Source organism: Peromyscus californicus, unplaced genomic scaffold, assembly GCF_007827085.1.
Source record: "Peromyscus californicus insignis strain IS unplaced genomic scaffold, ASM782708v3 Scaffold_13__1_contigs__length_99412109, whole genome shotgun sequence".
NCBI lineage: Eukaryota > Metazoa > Chordata > Mammalia > Rodentia > Cricetidae > Peromyscus > Peromyscus californicus.
In genome coordinates this window covers 98,729,035-98,749,949 of record NW_026294424.1, presented here as the reverse complement: position 1 = coordinate 98,749,949, position 20,915 = coordinate 98,729,035, and the positions used below count along the sequence as shown (strand labels likewise).

Here is a 20,915-nt window from a genome sequence, read left to right as displayed (position 1 = left end):
CATTTCAGTAGGGCTACTGACACAGATTATATTTCTCTTTACCTCCATGTGATAAGCTTCTTTGAGAGACTGCACTTCTGAGGATAATTTCTTTATCTCCGCTTGCATTCTTGCTTCTAAATGAGCTTCACGTACTTGAGAAGCCCCTAGTTCTTCAGCCAAACGATTTCCATGAGCTTCCTTAAAAATGACATGTTGAATCAAAGTTATATAGGTAGTTGATTTGGTTTATTATAACTAAATGAATTCAGTGCCTTAGTGGAAACAAGCTAGTCTTTATGTAAGTAAATACACGTGCCAAACTAGCTTTTTTAAGAAAAAGATTTATTTATTTATTTTATGTATGAGTGCTCTATGGACTTTATGCCAGAAGAGGGCATCAGATCTCATTACAGATGGCTGTAAGCCACCATGTGGTTGCTGGGAATTGAACGCAAGACCTCTGGAAGAGCAGTCATCTCTCCAGCCCACCGAGCTAACTTATATGATACACTTAAAATATAGACATTTTAGAGAAGACCATAAGAAGGCATTAGTATATTATTTGCTACATGAGTTCACTAGCCAATACTTTCTGTGAAACAAAGACCCATAAAATGCTAACTTCAGCAAATAATTATCTCCATTTGGCAGATAACAGCCTGCTCTCAGGTGTTCTTGTGCATTTTTTTCACCATATGGATTATTTGCTTTTTCTAAGAATAGTCTGTACTCTTTTTTAAATCTCTAGGCGTGTTTTGGCCTGTATGTGCACAACTTGTGTGCCTCGTACCCGTGGAGGCCAGAAGAAGAGCTAACCCCTGGGACTGGAGCTACAGATAGTTGTTAGCCACCATGGAGATGCTGGGAATTGAAGCTGGGTCCTTTGAAGAGCAACCAGGCAGCCAGTGCTCTGAACTGCTGAGCCATCTCTCCAGTCCTGATATGCATTTTTATCCAAACCTACTTGTGATAATTAGTGCAAGTTGTGTTTGTGATTTTAGTAACAAAATTTTATTACATGTAGTAGTCCCCCCTTGAGTGAAAGAGGTTTTGTTTTTTGTTGTTTTACTCGCTGCAGTTTTAGCAACCTGAAGTCAACAACAGTCCAAAGATAATAAATATGAAATTACAGAAATAAACAATTTATAGGTTGAAAATTGTGAACTGTTCTAAACAGCCTGATGACCATGAATCATCTGTTTGTCCAGCATAGCTACACTGTTTTCCACCTGCTTGTTTATTGGTTATCATAATACCTGTGTTCCAGGAACCCTCATTTGATTTAGTACTGGCCCAGAAGTGCCTATCTCAAAGAGTACAGTATGTGTATCTAGGGTTCAGTAACATCTGTAGTTTCATACATCTACTAAGGGTCTTTGAAATGTGCATCCATCATGGATAAGGGGAAACACTGATGAAATATGTATGGAAATATTTTAAAGTAAGAACTAAGTTAAAAGTTTGAAACAACTCAACAAGAGTTACAAACATCTGCTACCCATTTAGAACCAGTCAAAACTGTTACAAACTATTTGGAAGCAACACACACATTCCCCCAACAACAAGAACAAAACCAGATATTCTATAATTTTAAGTCTCCCTCTACTAGAAAGAAACTAAAATAACTACAGAGAATGGAATATGATTATGGCTTATGTAAACAGACTAAATAAAATTCAAATCAGATTATTCATAAAAAGAATCAATGTTTGACCAAAACCAAAAGATAAATATGAATTTATATTTAGTTTAGGATTAAATTATAATATTACAAAACTTTCAATTTAAGTAATCTCTCATTTAAACTTATTTTGAGAAGTGAGTTTAGCTTATCAAATAAAATAAATTATACAAAACTCAGAAATTACCAACAAAGAATAGAAATGAGATAAAAGTAGACTATGGTGATATTTTATTTGTACTGAAAAGCTGAACATGGAGATTAGATTCAGAGCTTTTGTTTAAAAAAAAAAGAAAGAAAAAGAAAAAAGAGAATATAGATATGAGGTAGATCATCAAATCTACTCTGAGAAAAAAGATAAAGAAATAATAAGATAAATGGGTAGATAATTGAATCTACTCTAAAAAGAAAAAGGGGGAAGATATAAAAATGACAAAAGGTAGATTACTGAATCTATTATGAAAAGAAAAAATACTTTTAAAAAGGAACTACTTGTTTTACATAGGATACGTAATGAAAATTTTTGTCTGAGTTTATCAAATATTATTGGACTGGACATTGTCAAAATATATAATGAAGTTTTTATTGGAATCTGTCAAATGTTAGTGGACTAGACATTGTTAATGTAACTCTTGACTGTATATATTGTATATACTTATTGGATAGTTTTTCTTGTATTAGTTATAATCGTTTTTTAATTTTAGACAAAAAAGGGGGAAATGTGGTGGTATTGTGTTCCCCGAAATATTGTGCACCCTGATAAACTTATCTGGGGTCAGAGACAGAACAGCCACAATATTAAACATAGAGGATAGGCAGTGGTAGCACACACCTTTAATCCTAGCATTCCAGAGTCAGAAATCTATATGTTCAAGGATATAGCCAAGCATGGTGACTCACGCCTTTAATCCCAGAAAGCGAGCCTTTAATTCCAGGGAGTGATGGTAGAAAGCAGGTGGGTATATAAGGCATGAGGACCAGAAACTAGAAGCATTTTGGCTGGTTAAGCTTTTAGGATTTGGAGCAGCAGTTCAGCTGAGACCCATTCTGGATGAGGGCACAGAGGCTTCCAGTCTGAGGAAACAGGATCAGCTGAGGAACTGGAGAGGTGAGGTAGCTGTGGCTTGTTCTGCTTCTCTGATCTTCCAGCATTCACCCCAATAACTGGCCTCAGGTTTGATTTTATTAATAAGTACCTTTAAGATTCATGCTACAGTAGACACCTTCCCATTTTTATTTAAACACTCAGATACTTGTTATATCACTAATAAATTTTCCTATATATTCTTAGTTGCTCTAATAATCCAGACATGTGAATAAAAATATAACTAAGCCTAACAAAAACTAAAGGTAAAAATGTTTTAAATATATTCCTATGATGAATTACTAAACATTAAGAGAAAGCAGAAAACTTACAAGAATTTCCAGAATAAAAATAAACATTTTACTCAAGGTCTAATTATTAAACCAAGTTTATCAATCTAAATACTCTTTAAATGAGTTGCTAACTTTTAAAGAAATAAAATTTGTTAGTACTCTTGATTTTTAATATACTTTACCATCACAGAGCATCTGAACTGAGGTTTTTGCAACACTTAAAAATTTTGACAGTTTTTACTTAGAAGATGACTCAAACACTTAAAAATCTAAAAGCGCTAAATACCTCAACTTACTGAGAACTAGTGTAGCCAGAATTCATTTATGAAGGGCTTTTATTATAAAATATTATATTACAAAGAATTTAAAAGCTAAGTATAATAAGTTAAACTTTTTCTTTAAAAAACTGTAGTAATATGTACATAACATAAAATTAAAAATTCCTCAGTAATAGAAAATTATTTAGAATAGGATTACCTTTTCTTTAGAGAGTTGCTTTATATCCTCCAATTCACTAGAGAGTCTTTCTATTTCTCTCTGTGCTTGGACTTCTTGGCGACGAGCCTCCACCAGTTCAGAACGAGAGCTCTGCATTTGCTCCTGGGTTAGCCTTAATTCTTGCCCCAAATCAATGACCTCCTTGTATTGGGTAGCAATGTACTCTTCTTGCTCTTTTATAACCTGAAAAGCATAAGATATTTGTGTGTTTCAAAATGAAATATATATTTATAAAGTATATACATACAATTAGCTTCCTTGTTTTCATAAGAGAATTTCCCTACAATTATATCTTTATAAAATATACAATAAAACCAGCATCTCCCACTACAATATTTTTTTAAAGCCTTACTGATAATAAAATGACAAAACTATAATAAACTGGGAACGTTTTTCACCCTAGGGATTAAACCCAGAGCCTCAACATGCTGACCAAGTGCTCTGCCACCCACACATCCTCAGCCCCTTTTTACTTTTAATTTTATTTGTTTGTTTGTGTTTTTTGAGACAGTTTCTTTAAGTAACAGCCCTGGCTGTCCTGGAACTCGCTCTGTAGACCAGGGCTGGCCTCAAACTCAGAGATCCACCAGCCTCTGCCTCCAGAGTTCTAGGATTAAAGGCGTGCGCCACCACGCCTGGCCTCCAGCCACATTTAAAAACTGCATTTTGAAAGAAGGTTTCTCAGACTGGTCTCAGACTTCTGGTCTTCTGTCTCACCATTCTGGGTGGCTAGAATAACAGGCATGTACTTTGACAGCAAGAACTTTATTTACTTATCTATCTAGGTTGGGGGTCTTGCTACCTTGCCCAGGTTTGCCTAGAAAGACACTGAGTAGTCTCAGCTAACCTTCAACTTGAGATACTTCTTCCAGAGTGCTGAGATTAGAGATATATACCACCACTCTAACTGAAATATTCTGCATGACTTTAACGCACACAAGTTATATAACCTTTTATCATAACGCATGTACCATTTACAAAACAGTATCAAATACTAAGACCAGAAACAAACAAACAAAAAACCGTAACATTTGATCATTTAAACTAACTGGGCTATACAGTGAGTCCGTCTCACAAAACGAGGTGAGAGGAGGGGAGTTTGTAGCTCATTTAGTAGAGCTTGACTAACATTCCCAAAACTCTGGGTTCTCACCTCAGCACCATATAAAACCAAGTATGGTAGCACACAATGCAATCCCAGGACTTGTGGGAAAAAGAAGGAGATCAGAAGAGACTTTAAAGTCATCTTCTACTACACAGGGAGTTTAAAACTAGTCTGAGCTACATAAGACCCCGTCTCAAAAAAACAAAACAAAAACAAGTAGATGGCTCCTGAAAAATGACCTCTTAAGGAATAATACCCAAGATTGTCTTCAAGCCTACACAAACATGAGTGCATACTCCTATAATAGATAGATAGATGAAAGATAGATAGATAGATAGATAGATAGATAGATGATAGATAGACAGATAAAGAGATAGAGAGATAGATGATAGATAGATGATGATAGATATAGATAGACAGACAGATAGATAGATAGACAGACAGACAGATAGATAGATAGATAGATAGATATTGGCATGGAATATAGAATTGAAATTCACAATCTACACAGCTGGTTGTAGATTCTCTATGAAGGTGAACATTGTCACTGCAGCTATTATTCCTTCTGAAATGTTGTTAAACATTTAAATTCCTAGTAAACAACAGGTTAAGTATTTCTTATCTGGAAACCCAAAATCAAAAATACTCCCCACGACCCCCCCCCAAAAAAATTTGTATTTATTTGACTGAGATAGAAAATTCTACACTATGAAACTTTTTGATAAATAAACTTATTAAAATAATCTATAAATTATTTTCATATAAGATATATATAGTAAATATGAAACATGTATGCATTCAGATTTGAGCAATTTTGAAGATGTAAATACTCCAAAATCCAAAGAAACTCAAACTACAAAACAATTCTAACTAAAAATCTTTTGGATCAGGGAAGCAAAGTCAGTTCTAATTCAGCACAATGAGGCAGGTTTGACAGAGGTAATGACACTTGACTTCAAGGAAGAAAATGGAAAAAAGCCAGTACTAATTACTAGGGCCCTAGTATCTGGCATTTAGGCCCAGGATATAAATGAATATAATTAGCTATGCAAATAATTTTAGTCATTCACTGTTAGGAAACCAACAATGACAGGGCCATTAATCATTTCTACCACACTGCTGTCCAAACTTGCTCTTAGAGACTCTGCTTCACTTATGTTTATAATTAACTCAATAAATAATAACTCATGCTTAGTACATGATAATATACAGCTAGGGATGGTCAGAAAACAGGAATGGAAAAGGAGACAAAGTGCCTTCTCTAACACAGTTTATGTTCTATATGGAGAGACATAAGCAACCAAACACAATAGTTATTGCTGAAATTCCAAAGTTTTTGACAATGAGAAAGTTATGTCCATTACAGCTCACAGAAACAAATTCACTTTTTAAAAAGACAAGGATGTTGAATAGATTCAACCACAATACACATTAAACTGATAACAAGTCATCAAGTTAACTATGATCCTCTGGTAACAAAGTGCTCTTGGATGAAATAATACTCAGTTTTCATTTGTCAGTTTCTGGGTGAAATTCCTCAAGTCCCTGTAACTTATTAGTATCTATATCTTCAATCCTAATGCACAGTATATTTACATATTAAATATTTATTGATAAAAAGCATATACTATGGATTTACTATGTAAAATATAACATGGCAAAGTTAGGGAACACAAAGCATATAAGACAGTGTCCTTGTCTACACCAAAACCAGCATAATAAAATATTTTTAAAGGTCAAAAGAACTAACAGTATCTGGCACAAATAATTATTTTTTAAAAACTTAGAGCATAGTTTCTGTATTTTAAAACCAAGGTGTTAAAATAAATAGAACCAGGGTGCTGGGAGATGTCATTCTGTATGCTGTGAATATATGTTGTTCCCATTAGTTAATAAATAAGCTGCTCTGGCCTATGGCGAGGCAGATTGGATGCAGGCAGGAAAGGAGAGAGACAAGAAAGAGAAAGGAGGAGTGTGAAGAAACACCAGCACCGCCAGGAGAAGCAAGATGTGAAAGTACCAGTAAGCCATGGCCACGTGGCAGCTTATAGATCAATAGAAATAAGTTAAGTTTTAAGAGCTAGCTAGCAAGAAGCCTGTCATAGGCCATACAATTTGTATATAATATAAGCCTCTCCGTGTGTTTACTTGGGGGCAGGGGGCAAGGGTGGCAAGGGACCCAAGAAACATACGGCTACACCAGGGTAAACACCTTAAACAAGCATATCATTTCATTACTTTTCCCTTATGTATAAAATAACTTGCTTACACTTTCCATTTCTTTCATCCTCTGTTGTGTTCTTTCAGTCTCCTTTTTCAGTTGACTTATCTCCTGTTCATTCTGGAGCATTATAAACTCCTTTTCACGAAGCTGTTCTTTGGCATTTTGCAACTTTTCATTTAAACTTTCTACCTGAATTTCAAACAGATGACCATTATTAATACAAATAAGAAAATATAATTTACTCATAGCTGTGTTCTATGTCAAACATCAACCACTTATGTATAAAATATCTAAAAGCAGGCAGAACATGGAGGTCCAAACTAGCAATGCAGCATTTTGGAGGTTGAGGCAGAAGGATAATGAGTTCAAAGCCAGACTAGACTACACAGTAAGACCCTGTCACAAAAATAAGAACAACAAAAATAACTAAAATCAAATTTTAAAAATTATTTTTCTGGGACTAAAGAGATGGCACAGTGGTTAAGTGCACTTACTGCTTTTTTTTTTTTTTTTTTTTTTTGGTTTTCCGAGACAGGGTTTCTCTGTGTAGCTTTGCGCCTTTCCTTGAACTCACGGCAGGCGGATCTCTGTGAGTTCGAGGCACTTACTGCTTTTGCAGAGGACCTGGGTTCAGTTCCCAGCACCCACGTGGCATTGCACAACCATATGTAATTCTAGTTCTAAGGAATCTAGTGCCCTCTTCTGGCCTGAGGGTACTGTATGCACATGATTCATAAACATACATGCAGGCAAAACACCCACGCACATAAAATAAAACTAAATCTCTAAAATATACTTTTTCTAGCAGGGTATGGTGATGCATGCCTTTAGTACCAACACTCAGAAAGCAGAAGCAGGCAGATCTACATGAGATTGAGGACAACCTGGTCTACAAAGTGAGTTCCAAGACAGCTAGGGCTGCACAGAGAATCCCTGTCTCAAAAAACAAAAAACCAAACAAACAAAAAAAAATCTACTTTTCTTAAGACGAACATAATTTGTAAGTATAAGAATTCTACATAATAAGATAATTATATATTCTATGAACACTTAAAATCCACTAAAAGATGAAAACCTAAATCATAATTTTCCCTTTAGATAACATACAAAAAAATGGGTCCATATGTCATTTCAAGAGAGACATTCTTGTACTTTGCTAATTCATATTCACCCTGAATTACCTTCTCTTAACACCCCTGGTCATCTAGTTTGGCTACTTCCTCTTGTAAAATTTAACGTTAGATTTACTTTATGAGTGTCTGGCTACCTGTATATATGTGCACCACAAACATGTCAGGTATCAACGGAGGTCAGAAGAGGGAATCAGAGCCTCTGAAAATGTTACTAAGAATGGTTGTGAACTACCATGTGGGTGTTAAGAACCAAACCTGGGTCTTCTGCAAGAGCAGCAAGTGCAATTATCCACTGAGACATTTCTCCAGCCCTGTAATTCCCCTTTGAAATGATTCTATTCATAAGAGTAAACAAACAATACTTGCTTTTATTTTATGGTGTATTTCCCTTTATGTAACAATTTCCATTTCCATCCATTTTCCTACTGATGACCATGGAACAAACAAACAAACAAAAAAAATCCCACAAAAAAATCATATAGAGTAAGCTATAAAGTTAAAAATTTGAGTAAAGGCTGGGTGGTGACACACACCTTTAATCCCAGCACTTGGGAGACAAAGGCAGGCAGATCTCTGTGAGTTTGAGGCCAGCCTGGTCCATACAGGACAGCCAGGATTATTATACAGAGAAACTTTATCTTGAAAAACCAATTAAAAAGAAAAGAAAAATTTGAGTAAATATAGGAATAACAAATAAAATAAAGGAAGGAGACAGCAAAAGGGGAAAAATAAAGAAGCTATCTTAAAGGAAAAAAAAGGAAAATATTAGAAACATAGAATGAGAAGAGCAAGAGATAAAAATTCTGATCCTGCAGCAAAAATGTGTAAACAAAATTAGAGGATGGAAAAACTGTATTCGCTGTTTTTTACAACTAAATAAACATAATGTTAAAAGTATTATAAAAAGAAGGGAAAAGAGATGCAAAAAGGGGGTATAGAAAGGCATTTACTAAAATGACAAAGTATTGGAGTGGTTTCTTTCTGGGTCCTCTCGTATTGAAGTCTAATAGGCGAGAATAAGTATGCAGTTGAAGTTTGAATCTCTTATGCTTTGTACTATTTAAGCAGATGCTTGGGACCAGTGAAGAGTCAGTTGTACAAGGCTGCATTTACTCTAGGATTTCTAGGATTTCTGTGTGTGTGTGTGTGTGTGTGTGTGTGTGTGTGTGTGTGTGTGTTTACACCAAAAGCCACTTCTGGCTGCACTTAGTTTTGTAGCTTGTAAACCAAGCAGGTTCACAAACTCCAAAGACTTCCCTGTTTGTAGTCCCTGGAGTTGCTATTAATTCTCCCGAGAGCATTTGGCTAGTCCAAGTTTCAAACCCTGTTCAATATTAAATACCCCACAGGAGGAAGGATCCTCTGGAAACTGAGTGCTTCCACTGGACCTGAATTTCAGTTTAAAGTCCTACCAGTGGAAAACTACATGGAAGAAAGACAATCCCTGGATGACTACAGGCCTGGGGTTATCAGTCTTCAGTTACCCAAGATGTTGGGGTCTGCTCCTCACCAGAGAGCAGGACACAAGTACTATACTCATAATCTAAGCCTCCCACCACATAACTGAGTTCTCAGCATGTCCATGACTTATCCTGTTCATCTTGCCTAAATACAACAGTTTCCCACCCAAAGACTGTGGCCATAAGGTTCCCTGGCTAGCCATTATTCATTGTTTTCAGGTGCCCAGAGCAGCTCAGTTTCAAATAATAGTCCTCCTCTGAAGATGGCATCTAGCTATAGCCCTTAGTTTCTTTTCCAATGATGACTTGTCATACATGAGGAACCAAATACTCCAACTTCATTTAAGGCTTATGAGAATAATGAGCTTGTCCTAATGAGTCTGACGTCTCCTCCCACAGGCAAATGTTTCAATCACTATTTATACAAGTACACTAAACAAATGTAACATGGCTTTATAATTTTAAAGGTAATATATATGTAATATAAAAAATATAGAGAACACAAAGTTTCCTTCCCACATGATTTTTTCAGTTAGGTTCTAGAATTACTTGTAATTCCTACCAGAAATGTTTTATATCTATTCAAACATGTATATATTATGATAAGTAGATAGATACATTTATATTCTATAAAAACAGCCGTGTGTGTGTGATCCCAGGGCACAGGAATTCCAGGCCAATTTGGGCAGCACAACAACATGCATCATCACAAACAACACCAAAAACACTGTGTGAATTCGGTACACACTCATGGTGTCAATCTTTAAACAATGTAAAATATGAAATTTTAAGATAATTACCTGTTTGTTGCATTCTTTAAGTTCTAATTCTGATTTCTCAAGAGTACCCTCTAATTTAATTATTTTTTGCTCCATTTCTCCTCTGTGCTCACGAATGGTCATATCCAAATGTGTAACCTAAATACAAGTAATATTAAGCTGGTTGCTCAATTTTATTATAATGCAAAAACTTATGTGGTTGGAATGTACTTTTACAACAGGTTCTTTTATCAATGACTGATAAGCTTATCCCAAATGAAGTATTTTTTCAAGTAGGGACTTGAAGCCTATAGTATTATATGTTATAGAAACTTAAAATATAAAATAAGAGGAAATGATGCAAGCTTCCAATTTATATATATATATATATATATATTTTTTTTTTCTTTCTTTTTTCAGAGCTGAGGACTGAACCCAGGGCACTGCGCTTGCTAGGCAAATGCTCTACCACTGAGCTAAATCCCCAGCCCCGGCTTCCAATTTATATCGGAATAAAAACTGCTAACTAATGTCTTGTTCCCCCAACATTTAGCTCACGGTAACATGTTCAACCACATATTCTTTAATACACAATAAAAACCTAAAGGGTAGTAAGGGAATCCTTATGCTCAAAACTTACTGGTCAGACTGAGCTTTAGTTTAGCGGTAAAGAACTTATCTCCCTATTCAGTTCCCAGGAAGACAAACAAGTCTTCCAGCCAGTCATATATTGCCAGCATTTGGGAGCCTGAGGGAAGAGGATTATAAACTCATGGCCAACCTGGTCAAACAGCAAGTTTGTCTTAAAAAAAAAAAAAAAGGAGATTTATTTCTAACTTTGAAAAATATTTATAAGCCAAGTGATGGTGGCACAAACCTTTAATCCCAGCACTCGGGAAGCAGAGGTGGGAGGATCTCTGTGAGTTTGAGGCCAGCCTGGTCTACAGAGCAAGTTCCAAGACAGGCTCCAAAGCTACACAGAGAAACCTTGTCTTGAAAAACAAAATAAAACAAAAGAAACAAACAAAAATTATAAACAAGAAAAAAATAGTGACTTATAAAACCCTACATAACTGTCCCATGGTAGAAGTTTTTATTCAAATATAATTAGGATAAAACAACCTGAGCTGCTCTTTGCTTTAGCTCCCAATTTCTCTCCTTAAGCGCCTGATCCATTTCAACGAGTTCTTGCTTTTTGTCTTCAACCTCCATCTTACAGTCTCTAAAATTTGTCAAAAGAAAAAGATCAAAGCAGATAATACGAATACTATAATTTTTAAAGTTAGCTAAATTGAGTTATTGTTTCCCATAAGTTAAAAGCAACAGAATGTTTGTAGTTAATTCAGATCGAAATGACCTAAATCAAAGGAATAATGTATAAAAAAAAAATGACTGAAAACAAAAGTTAACTCACACAGAAATGGGTTCCCTGGAACAATTTGGCTACTTCACTAAGTAATTATGGTGAGGTCTTATCCTAATACATAAGGCACAGAGGGACTGAGGAAGATACACAACATCACTCTGACCTCTTCCTACATCCACACACACACTCGTGTTCCCACATATAAGAATATGCATACAGACTCACCACATATGCATACCAAAACAAAAGAGAGCAAAAAGCAGTATGAAATGAGGCCAGGAAAATAAGAACCTGATCATAAGGGGCTTTGCAGTCTAGAGGCTTGGAGTTTTTCAAAACCATGGTCTGTGGTAAAACATGCATAAAATATCCTATTAGTCATTTTAAAGTGCATAATTCAGCTGAATTCACTACATTCACGGTGTTATGTAGCCATCACCATTATCTGTTCGCAGTAATTTTTTTTTAATTACAACAAAAGGAAATCCCATATCCTTCAGGGATCATTTTTTTCCTGTTATCCCTTCCTCTAGCTGCTGGCAACCACCAATCTTTACTATCTCTATGGACTAATCAATTCTAGGAATTTCATATAAATAGAATTATGCTACATGTGTCTAACTTCTCTGACTTAGCGTAACATTCTTAGGGTGCATCAACTTTGTAGCATGGATTATCACTATTTTATTATTTTTTTCTGATTAAATAATACTCCTTTTATGAATATACCATATTTTCTTTATCCATTAATTATTGATGGCCAATTGGTTTCTTGCCACTTTTTTGACTATTGTGAACAGAGGAGCTTTGCTATAAACATTTGTATATAATTTTTGTTTAAATGACCATTTTCAATGTTTTTAGTTATATAACTAGGAAATTACTATATTTTATGTTGTAAATTATTAAAATTAAAATTATTATAATTTCATGTTTAACTTACTGAAAAACTGCAATTGTTTTCCCATACTGGCTATCAACACTTTTGTTTCCTACCAGCAATGAATGAGAATTTCATTTTTCTACATACTTCCAACACTTGGTATTATCTGGGTTTTTTCTTTCTTTCTTTCTTTCTTTCTTTCTTTCTTTCTTTCTTTCTTTCTTTCTTTCTTTTTTGTTGTTGTTTTGTTTTGTTTTTTTTCAAGGACTGATATACTAAGTAATGAAGTTGTATCTCTATACATAATTTTTTCATTTCCAAAGGAATTAAGATTTTACTGAGAATGTTTTAGGAAGCTATTAGAAGTCTAAATAGAAATCAATATGATATTATTTATGTTTGAAATCAGAATGCTGTGGAAAATGGATTAGCAATGAAATCAAGAACATAAGGAGCCCATTACGAAGACCCAGCCACGTACCATAAAAGAAACAATGATGGACTGACTGTACACAGTGGTAACAGGAAGTCAATGGATTTTAAAATATGTATTAGAAATAAGGTTGACAAGACCTGCTAATAAACTGGATAAAAGAGAGGAGAATAATTCTACAGACTTCTGGTTTGAGCAATAATATTAGAAAGACGGGAGGGGCAGAGTTATAAGAAAATATATGAATGTGTTTGGCTGAGTTTGAGATGCCTTTTAAAATATCCATTATGGAGGGCTGGCAAACGGTTCAACAGGTAAACATGCTTACTGCCAAGCCTGACAACTTGAGTTTAATCCCTGAGACCAACATGGTGGAAGAAAAGAACTGATTGTCACAATTTGCCCTTTAACCTCTACATGGGCATCATGATACATGTCACACATCCACCTATGTGCACACAAAATAAATGAATGAAAATTAAATAAGATTGAGTTTAGTTTTTCCCCTGTGGACCATCCCAACCTTTCCTTCTAGCCCACCTCCATTCTTTGTGTCAGATGCTGATACCCAGAAACACTCTCTGCAAGCAACCAATGGTGGCCATTTTTGGTAGGGACTTGGGCAACACTTATTATCCTTCCAGTCCTCCATTACAATCTCTCCATTCTCACCCTCAGCCCTGTAGCAGCCTGCTTGGCCCTCCCAGCCATCCAGACATAAATCTACACACCTATGGACACCTGATTTTTGATAAAGAAGCCAGAAATACACACTAGAAAAAAGGCAGCATCTTCAACAAAGGGTGCTGGTAGTCTTGATGGCTGTACATAGAAGAATACAAATAGATCCATATTTATTACAACATACAAAACTCAACACCAAATGAATCAAAAACCTCAACGAAAGACCAAATACTCTGAATCTGACAGAAGAGAAAGTGGGGAGTAGGCTTGAACTCACTGGCACAGGAGAAGACTTTCTGAACAGGACACAGCACAGTCACTAAGAACAACAATTAACTAATAGAACCTCATGAAAGTGTGAACTTCTGCATGACAAAGGATATATCACTGGAGCAAAGCAGCAAGCTGCAGAATTCAAAAAGATCTTTACCTACTCCACTCCCAATAAAGGAATAATATCTAAAAATATACAAAGAACTAAAAAACAACTGGACATCAAGAAAACAAATAACCCAATTGAAAAATAGAGTATGGAACTAGGCAGAGAGTTCTCAAAAGATGAAACACAAATGGCTGAGAAACCCTTAAAGAAATGTTCAATATCCTCAGTCATCTGGGAAACGTAAATTAAAAGTACTTTTGAGATTTTATCTCCTACCAGGGAGAATGGCCAGATTCAATAAAGCAAATGACATCTCATACTGGTGAGCATGAGCAGAAAGGGGAACACTTATTCATTGGTTGGGGTGCAAACTTGTACAGCTACTAAGCAAATCAGTGTGGCGGTTCCTCAGGAAACTGGGAACAGATCTATGCCCAAGATCCAGCTATACCTCTCTTGGGCACATATCCAAAGGACTCTACATCATATTACTGAAATACATGTTCATCGAAACAGCCTTGATGAATGGATAATGAAAACAGCCGGGCGGTGGTGGCGCACGCCTTTAATCCCAGCACTCAGGAGGCAGAGGCAGGCGGATCTCTGTGAGTTCAAGGCCAGCCTGGGCTACAAAGTGAGTTCCAGGAAAGGCGCAAAACTACACAGAGAAACCCTGTCTCGAAAAACCTAAAAAAAAAAAAAAAAAAAAAAAAAAGAAAATGGGATACATTTACACAATGGGATATTATTCAGCTGTTTAAAAAAAATCAATATTATGAACTTTGTAGTTAATAGATGGAGCTAGAAAAAAAATTATCCGGAGTGAGGAAACACAGACTCTAAAAGAAAAATATATGTTTTCTCTTATATGTGGACATTAAGTTTTAAGCCTTCAAAAGGCATGCTACAATCCATGTAACAACAGAGGTTAGGTATCTTGTAAGGGACTTACTTGCAGGTAGGAGAAAATAGAATATATAGTTATAGAGGGGAGGAGGAGACTGGAAGGATTAAAGGGGGAAGGGTTGGAAGAGGCATAAGGGAGGGAAAACTGGGAGAGATAACTAACACTAAAGGCCATTTGAGGGGCCAAATAAAAACCTACTTAGTTTTAAGAATCTTCCTAAAATATATACAGATATGAAAGAAATAAAAATGGAGTCTCCAAATAACAGGGAGACAATGCCTCAACTAGACATCTTTTGCCACCAAGTGAAACCCTCAGTGTCAGAAATAGGTTAAAGCTAGTTGGGTCATTCACCAAAGGGGTCCCATGGAAACCCCCAAACATCTCAGGCTATTGCCAAGGCTATTAGTTGCTCTACACAAACTGATGGTAAGGCCCTATTACTGAAGATAACACCCACATATCTCATTGAACACGGAAAAGTCGAGTTGGTGCCTAACTAGAGCCTTCACCCCTACTGAATGGTCTCATACAACTGGAAGTCACTCTGCTGCTACTATGGAAGAAAAGTAACATCAACCTAGTTATTAACCCTGCAATCTAAAATGGTGAGCTGTTGGCAACATATGCTAGTGCAATCATGGTACAAATGTGAGAGTAACCAACCCTTCTCTGATTGGATTTAAGGCCCACTCCACAAGATGGAACCCATGCCTGACACTGCTTGGGAGGCCAAGAACCTGAGTGGGGCTAGATGGGCCATGGACCTAGGGGAAAACCAAATATTATTGGTTCTGCTAAAGGAAGATGAATAAAATGACTCCCAAAGACATTCTGCTATACCCATAGATTCGTGCCTTATTCATCCATTATCAGAGAAGCTTCTTCTTGCAGTAGATAGAAACTAACACAGAGACCCACAACTGGACAATGGGCAGAGACTGAGGGACTTTATAACTCTGAGTCCTAAATGAATGTCTTTATCAAACCCCCTCCCTCAGAGCTCAGATAGCTGTGCAAAAGAGGGGGAAGGTTTGTAACATCCAGAGGAGGTGGATGACTCCAGACACAACAGGACTGATGCACATATGAACCAACAGAGCTTATGGCAGCACACACAGGGTCTGTACAGGTTTAAGACATACAGGTCTCAGTGCAGAGAAGAGGAGGTGAACATGAACTCCCACCCCTAATCAAGAAGCAATCTGCAATTGATACCCGCTAACATAGGAAATGTTAATTTTCTCCAATGGATTCTTACTCAGTATGTTAACCACCCTTAAGGGTAAGGCCCCATGCCCAGCAGCAGATGGCCAATGGAAAATGAATTTGATGATATTTTTGTAAACTTTTTGTCTCATAATGATTTATTTGGTTAGCTTTTGACTTACTGGTTTTTTGCTTGCATATTAGGGTTTCTGATTTGGGGGTTTTGTTTATGTGAATGTCTTATGGGTTTTGCTTGTTTCATTAGTTTGTTTCTTGTGGGTTTTGCTTGTTTGTTCATTGGTTGGTTTGTTGTTCTTTTACTTGTTTGTTTTCTAAAGAGAGAAAGAAAGAAAGGGCATGGAGTTGAACAGATAGAAGTGGGTAGGTGAAAAGGATCTGGGAGAAGTTTGGAGAAGGGGAAAAGAAACCATGATCAAATATATTGTACAAAGAAAAAAATATTTTCAATAAAAAAATAAAAATAAAAATGTAGCCAGTGGTGGTGGTGGTGGTGCATACCTTTAATCACAGCATTTGGGAGGCAGATCTCTATGATCTCTTTGAGTTAGAGGCCAGATTGGTCTACAGAGCGAGTTCTAGGACAGCCAGAGCTACACAGAGAAATCTTGTCTCAAAAAACAAACAAAAAACTGTAATAACTGTTTTTAAATCCACATGAAGATAAAGGATAAACAGTTGGGTATTAATATAGAGTTAAGGAGGAAATGAAAACTGGAAAAATTGATTTGGAAATTATTTTTGATAGAATTTAAAAGTACATGAACTCTACTAAGAATAAATTTATAGATAGAACATGGGAGCCTATACTGAATTCTGGGGTATCATTCCTGATTTTCTGGGTTCCTGTTTGGTATCCTATATTTCACATCTGCTTGTAACTCTATGTTCCTGTTCTAGTTCTGTTCACTACAGACATGAGCTGACATAGCATGTCATGCCGTCACTGCGAGTCTTAAGAATTTGGACTGCAATGCTGGGCAGACATATGTTTAACTTCCTTCTTTGAAACATTATTTGTGTTGTTTGTTTGTTTGTTTTGTTTTGTTTTTTTGTTTTTCCAGACAGGGCTTCTCTATGTAGCTCTGGCTGTCCTAGAACTCACTCTGTAGACCAGGAAGGCCTCAAAATCACAGAGATCCACCTGCCTCCACCTCCTGAGAGCTGGGATTAAAGGTATGGGCCACCACTGCCCAGCTTGAACGTTACTTTGTAAAAATGAGTTTTTTGGGCATTTTATTTCATTTAAGACTTGGTCTTAACTATAAAAAAAAATACATGTAAGTTTATTTTAAGGAAATGAGACCATAAATTACATCCCTGGCATAACTCTAGCTTAAAATAATGGCTTAACATGTATAGTATTTTGGGCTGGGAATGGTGAGACACACTTTTAATCACAGCACTTGGTAAGCAGAGGTAGTGGATCTATGAGATTAAGGCCAGTCTGGTCTACAAAGTGAGATCCTGTCTCCTAAAAGAAGAAGAAAGAAAAAGGGTGTACAAAGAGTAACTATTGACAATATTTTGCTCTTACTCACTGCTGTATGCTTGCCTACTCCCCCCCCCCCTTTTTTTTCTTTTTCCCTTTTTCTTAAAAAGCTATTTGGACAGTGTAAAACTGATCACAGAATGAGGGCAGAAGTATTAGCAGCTAAAAGCAACTTCTCTCACTTGGTTAGATGGATCATGTGATGGTCAAACAACACAAAACAAAAATCCAAAACAGAATGAAACAAAAGCAGTTGAAAAGTTGGGTTGTTTAGAGTTCAACAATTTTTGTGATATGGTCCAATGACTCAAAATGATCAAAGAGATACCTATAATTATGGTATCATTTCTTATTATTTAACTCACCTAAGTTCAGCAGTGAGATCTTTTATTGTAGTGTATTTTTCCTCTAATGATAACTGAGCCTTTTGTAGTACATCTCTCAATTCCTGTAGTTGTCTTAAGGTACTTTTCAATTCTCCATGAGCATTTTGTAGTTCAGTTTCAAGTGTTTCCCGTTTCTGCATGGTTTCTGTTAGTTCAGCTTCAGTGTGGTGCTGTAACCTTTCGAGCTCCTTCACTATTAGAGTGTAGAATCATTAAGAACTATATGTAAACCAATTTTTATTAAGAACTTTATGAATAAGCATAATTAAGAATATTCAAGGGGTTAGGAGATGGTTCAGCTAGTAAAATGCCAGCCCTGCAGTCATGAGGACCTGAGTTTAGGTGCCAGATACCCATACAGAGACTGTATTTTAACTCTATTAAGTGCTGGTGGAGACAGACATATAGCTGGAGCTCACAGGCCATCTAGCCTTGCCAATCAATCAGAGTCCTTGTCTCAAAAAATGAGATGAATAGCAATTTAGGAAGATACTTAACCTCAAATTCTGGCCTCCACATTCACATACACAAAAGTGCACACTATCACATTAACATGTAAATAAACATACACACACACACACACACACACACACACACACTCTCTCTCTCAAGAATATTCAATCTGAGCGCTGTAATCTACAATACTCTCAGTTTATAGAATGCTTTCTCAGAATGCACAAGGCCCTGGATTTAATCCCAGCACTGCATAAACAGGGCATGCTGGTCCCTGTCTATAATCTTAGCACTAGAGAGGTAGAAGCAGGAGGATCTAAAGTTCATTGTCTTCTGCTACATAAGGAGTTCTGGTGCCAGCCTAGGATACATGGGACTCTATCCAAAAAATAAATAAAAAATAAAAATCTGATAGAACTTTGTAAATAAATAAGGATACCTACTTTTATTCATCTATACGAGGCAAAACACTGAACACTATCCCTTTTAGCCTCCCACTCTAACTGCTCACTTTATTCCATTTAAATATAAGGTCTTAGTCAGTGTTCTGTTGTGAAGGCACACCATGACCAAGGCAACAATTAGGAAAGAAAACATTTAACTGGGGGCTTACTTACAGTTTTAGAAGTTTAGTTTGTTATCATCACAGTGGAGAACATGGTGGCATTCAAGCAGACAATGGGGCAGTAGCCCACCCCTAGTAACATAGTTCCTACAAAAAGGCCACGCCTCCTAATCGTTCTCAAACAGTGCCATTCCAAGATGACCAAGCATTCAAATATCTGAGCCTATAGAGGCCATTCCTATTCAAACCATCACACATAAATACACAGGTTTTTGTATTTAAATTAAATTCAGCAAACTAGTTGCTTACCTGCATTTGTTTTCTTTTCTAGTTCTGTCTTTGTCTGATCTAAAATCATATCTAACTGAGAGAGATGTATGGATTTATTTTCCCCATCTCGTTTCAGATGTATTATTTCTTTTTCCATTTTAGACAGCTCTTCTTTGTACTGATCCATCTCAAGTCTGGCTTGCCTAATTAAAAACAAACAACAGAACAGGTAATTTGGAAACTTTAAATCAAAAGACTTGTCTCTGACTTTAAGTCTGTAACTTTTATTAGGTTAAATATCAGCAAAATCTCTACTCAGGATCTTACGTCACCTATTATAACTTTAAAACTTCTCCAAACAATGTATTATTATTCCTTACACCGATATACCATTGAAAAAACCAAGGCCAGCATTCTTTTCAGTCTAACTACATACAACTTTACAAAGTTTCATATATAACATTGAGAATGTTCGGGATAAGCACATGATATTTTTATTATCTGAAACAACAATAAAGAGGCTAAGTAATCAAATTACCATAAAGACCATATTACTCCTATGGAACTGGTAATTTTTATTTTTTAGGATGTCTTTTTTAGTTTTAAAAGTGACTAGAGATTCCTAGATTGACCAGCTTTCCATGTTACACAAATGTGGGAACTAAAAGACTGTGAGGCAACACAAGCAGACAATAACAGTAAAAGTGAATGGGTCAGGTTTTCTAACCTTCATTCAGAACTTGTTCCAGCACAGACACTCCAGACAAAACAATATACTGAGAGGCAATTTCAAGTCCCTCTGTTAGAAATTTAAACTCCAAAAGCATATTCACTTAAGTATTGAATCTTTGAAACAGCACACAAAATTAGATATCCTTGTGGATGATGGATGGATGGATGGATGGATGGATGGATGGATGGATGGATGGATGGGTGGATGGATGGGTGGATGGGTGGATGGATGGGTGGATGGGTGGATGGGTGGATGGATGGATGGATGGATAGATGGATAGAGGGGCCTTTGTGCATGCTAGGCCAGCATTCTACCACTAAACTATGTACCTAGCATACTGACTCTTACATTTCTAAAATGCAAGATAAACAATTCTCTGTAGAGAATTGATATAAAATGAATAATTAGAAGAGAATAATCAAAAGAGACTGACATATAATGATAAGAGCTGATACCTTATCAGCACTAAATCTGGATAACAAAGATATTGTGAAAATTTTACAAAAAAACACATATTAAAAACTCAAAAACTTAGTCATTTAGTAAATGAACAATCACAGTTCTTTATGCCTCAAGGTTTAGTTAGGATAATATACTAAGCAATATACACAATAATTATTCAGAGGTGGTAGAAATGCCAAGAAAATACTTAGTTTGGAAACTTTCCACTAAAAATATTCTTCGTTTTGTTTTAAAGTCTTAGTATTATCTAGAGATAAACACCTTCATTTCACTTCTGAGCAAGTACTCCTTTCTTGATAAAGTTGAGTAAATAAAGCATTAATAAATATTTAAGAACTTAAAAATATTATCTATATAATCAATAATACCCAAATTTTAACTATAACCTTAAATTTTTTTTCTCATTTTTATTTCATGTGCACTGGTGTTTTGCTTGCTTGTATGCCTATGTGAG

General features: G+C 36.0%; 1 protein-coding gene across 4 annotated transcripts in view; it reads right to left on the bottom strand.

Annotated features, from left to right (window-relative positions):
- The window catches only part of Ccdc18 (coiled-coil domain containing 18), a 129,941-nt gene that overhangs the window by 19,339 nt on the left and 89,687 nt on the right, over nt 1-20,915 (bottom strand). For all 4 annotated transcript variants that reach the window (XM_052735702.1, XM_052735704.1, XM_052735705.1 and 1 more), the window contains 7 exons: nt 19,306-19,469; nt 17,958-18,171; nt 11,341-11,440; nt 10,261-10,377; nt 6,913-7,056; nt 3,518-3,721; nt 43-180 (listed from right to left, as the gene is read on the bottom strand). In XM_052735702.1, the coding sequence (XP_052591662.1) occupies nt 43-180; nt 3,518-3,721; nt 6,913-7,056; nt 10,261-10,377; nt 11,341-11,440; nt 17,958-18,171; nt 19,306-19,469 (1,081 nt within the window). The remainder of the gene's footprint in view (nt 1-42; nt 181-3,517; nt 3,722-6,912; nt 7,057-10,260; nt 10,378-11,340; nt 11,441-17,957; nt 18,172-19,305; nt 19,470-20,915) is intronic.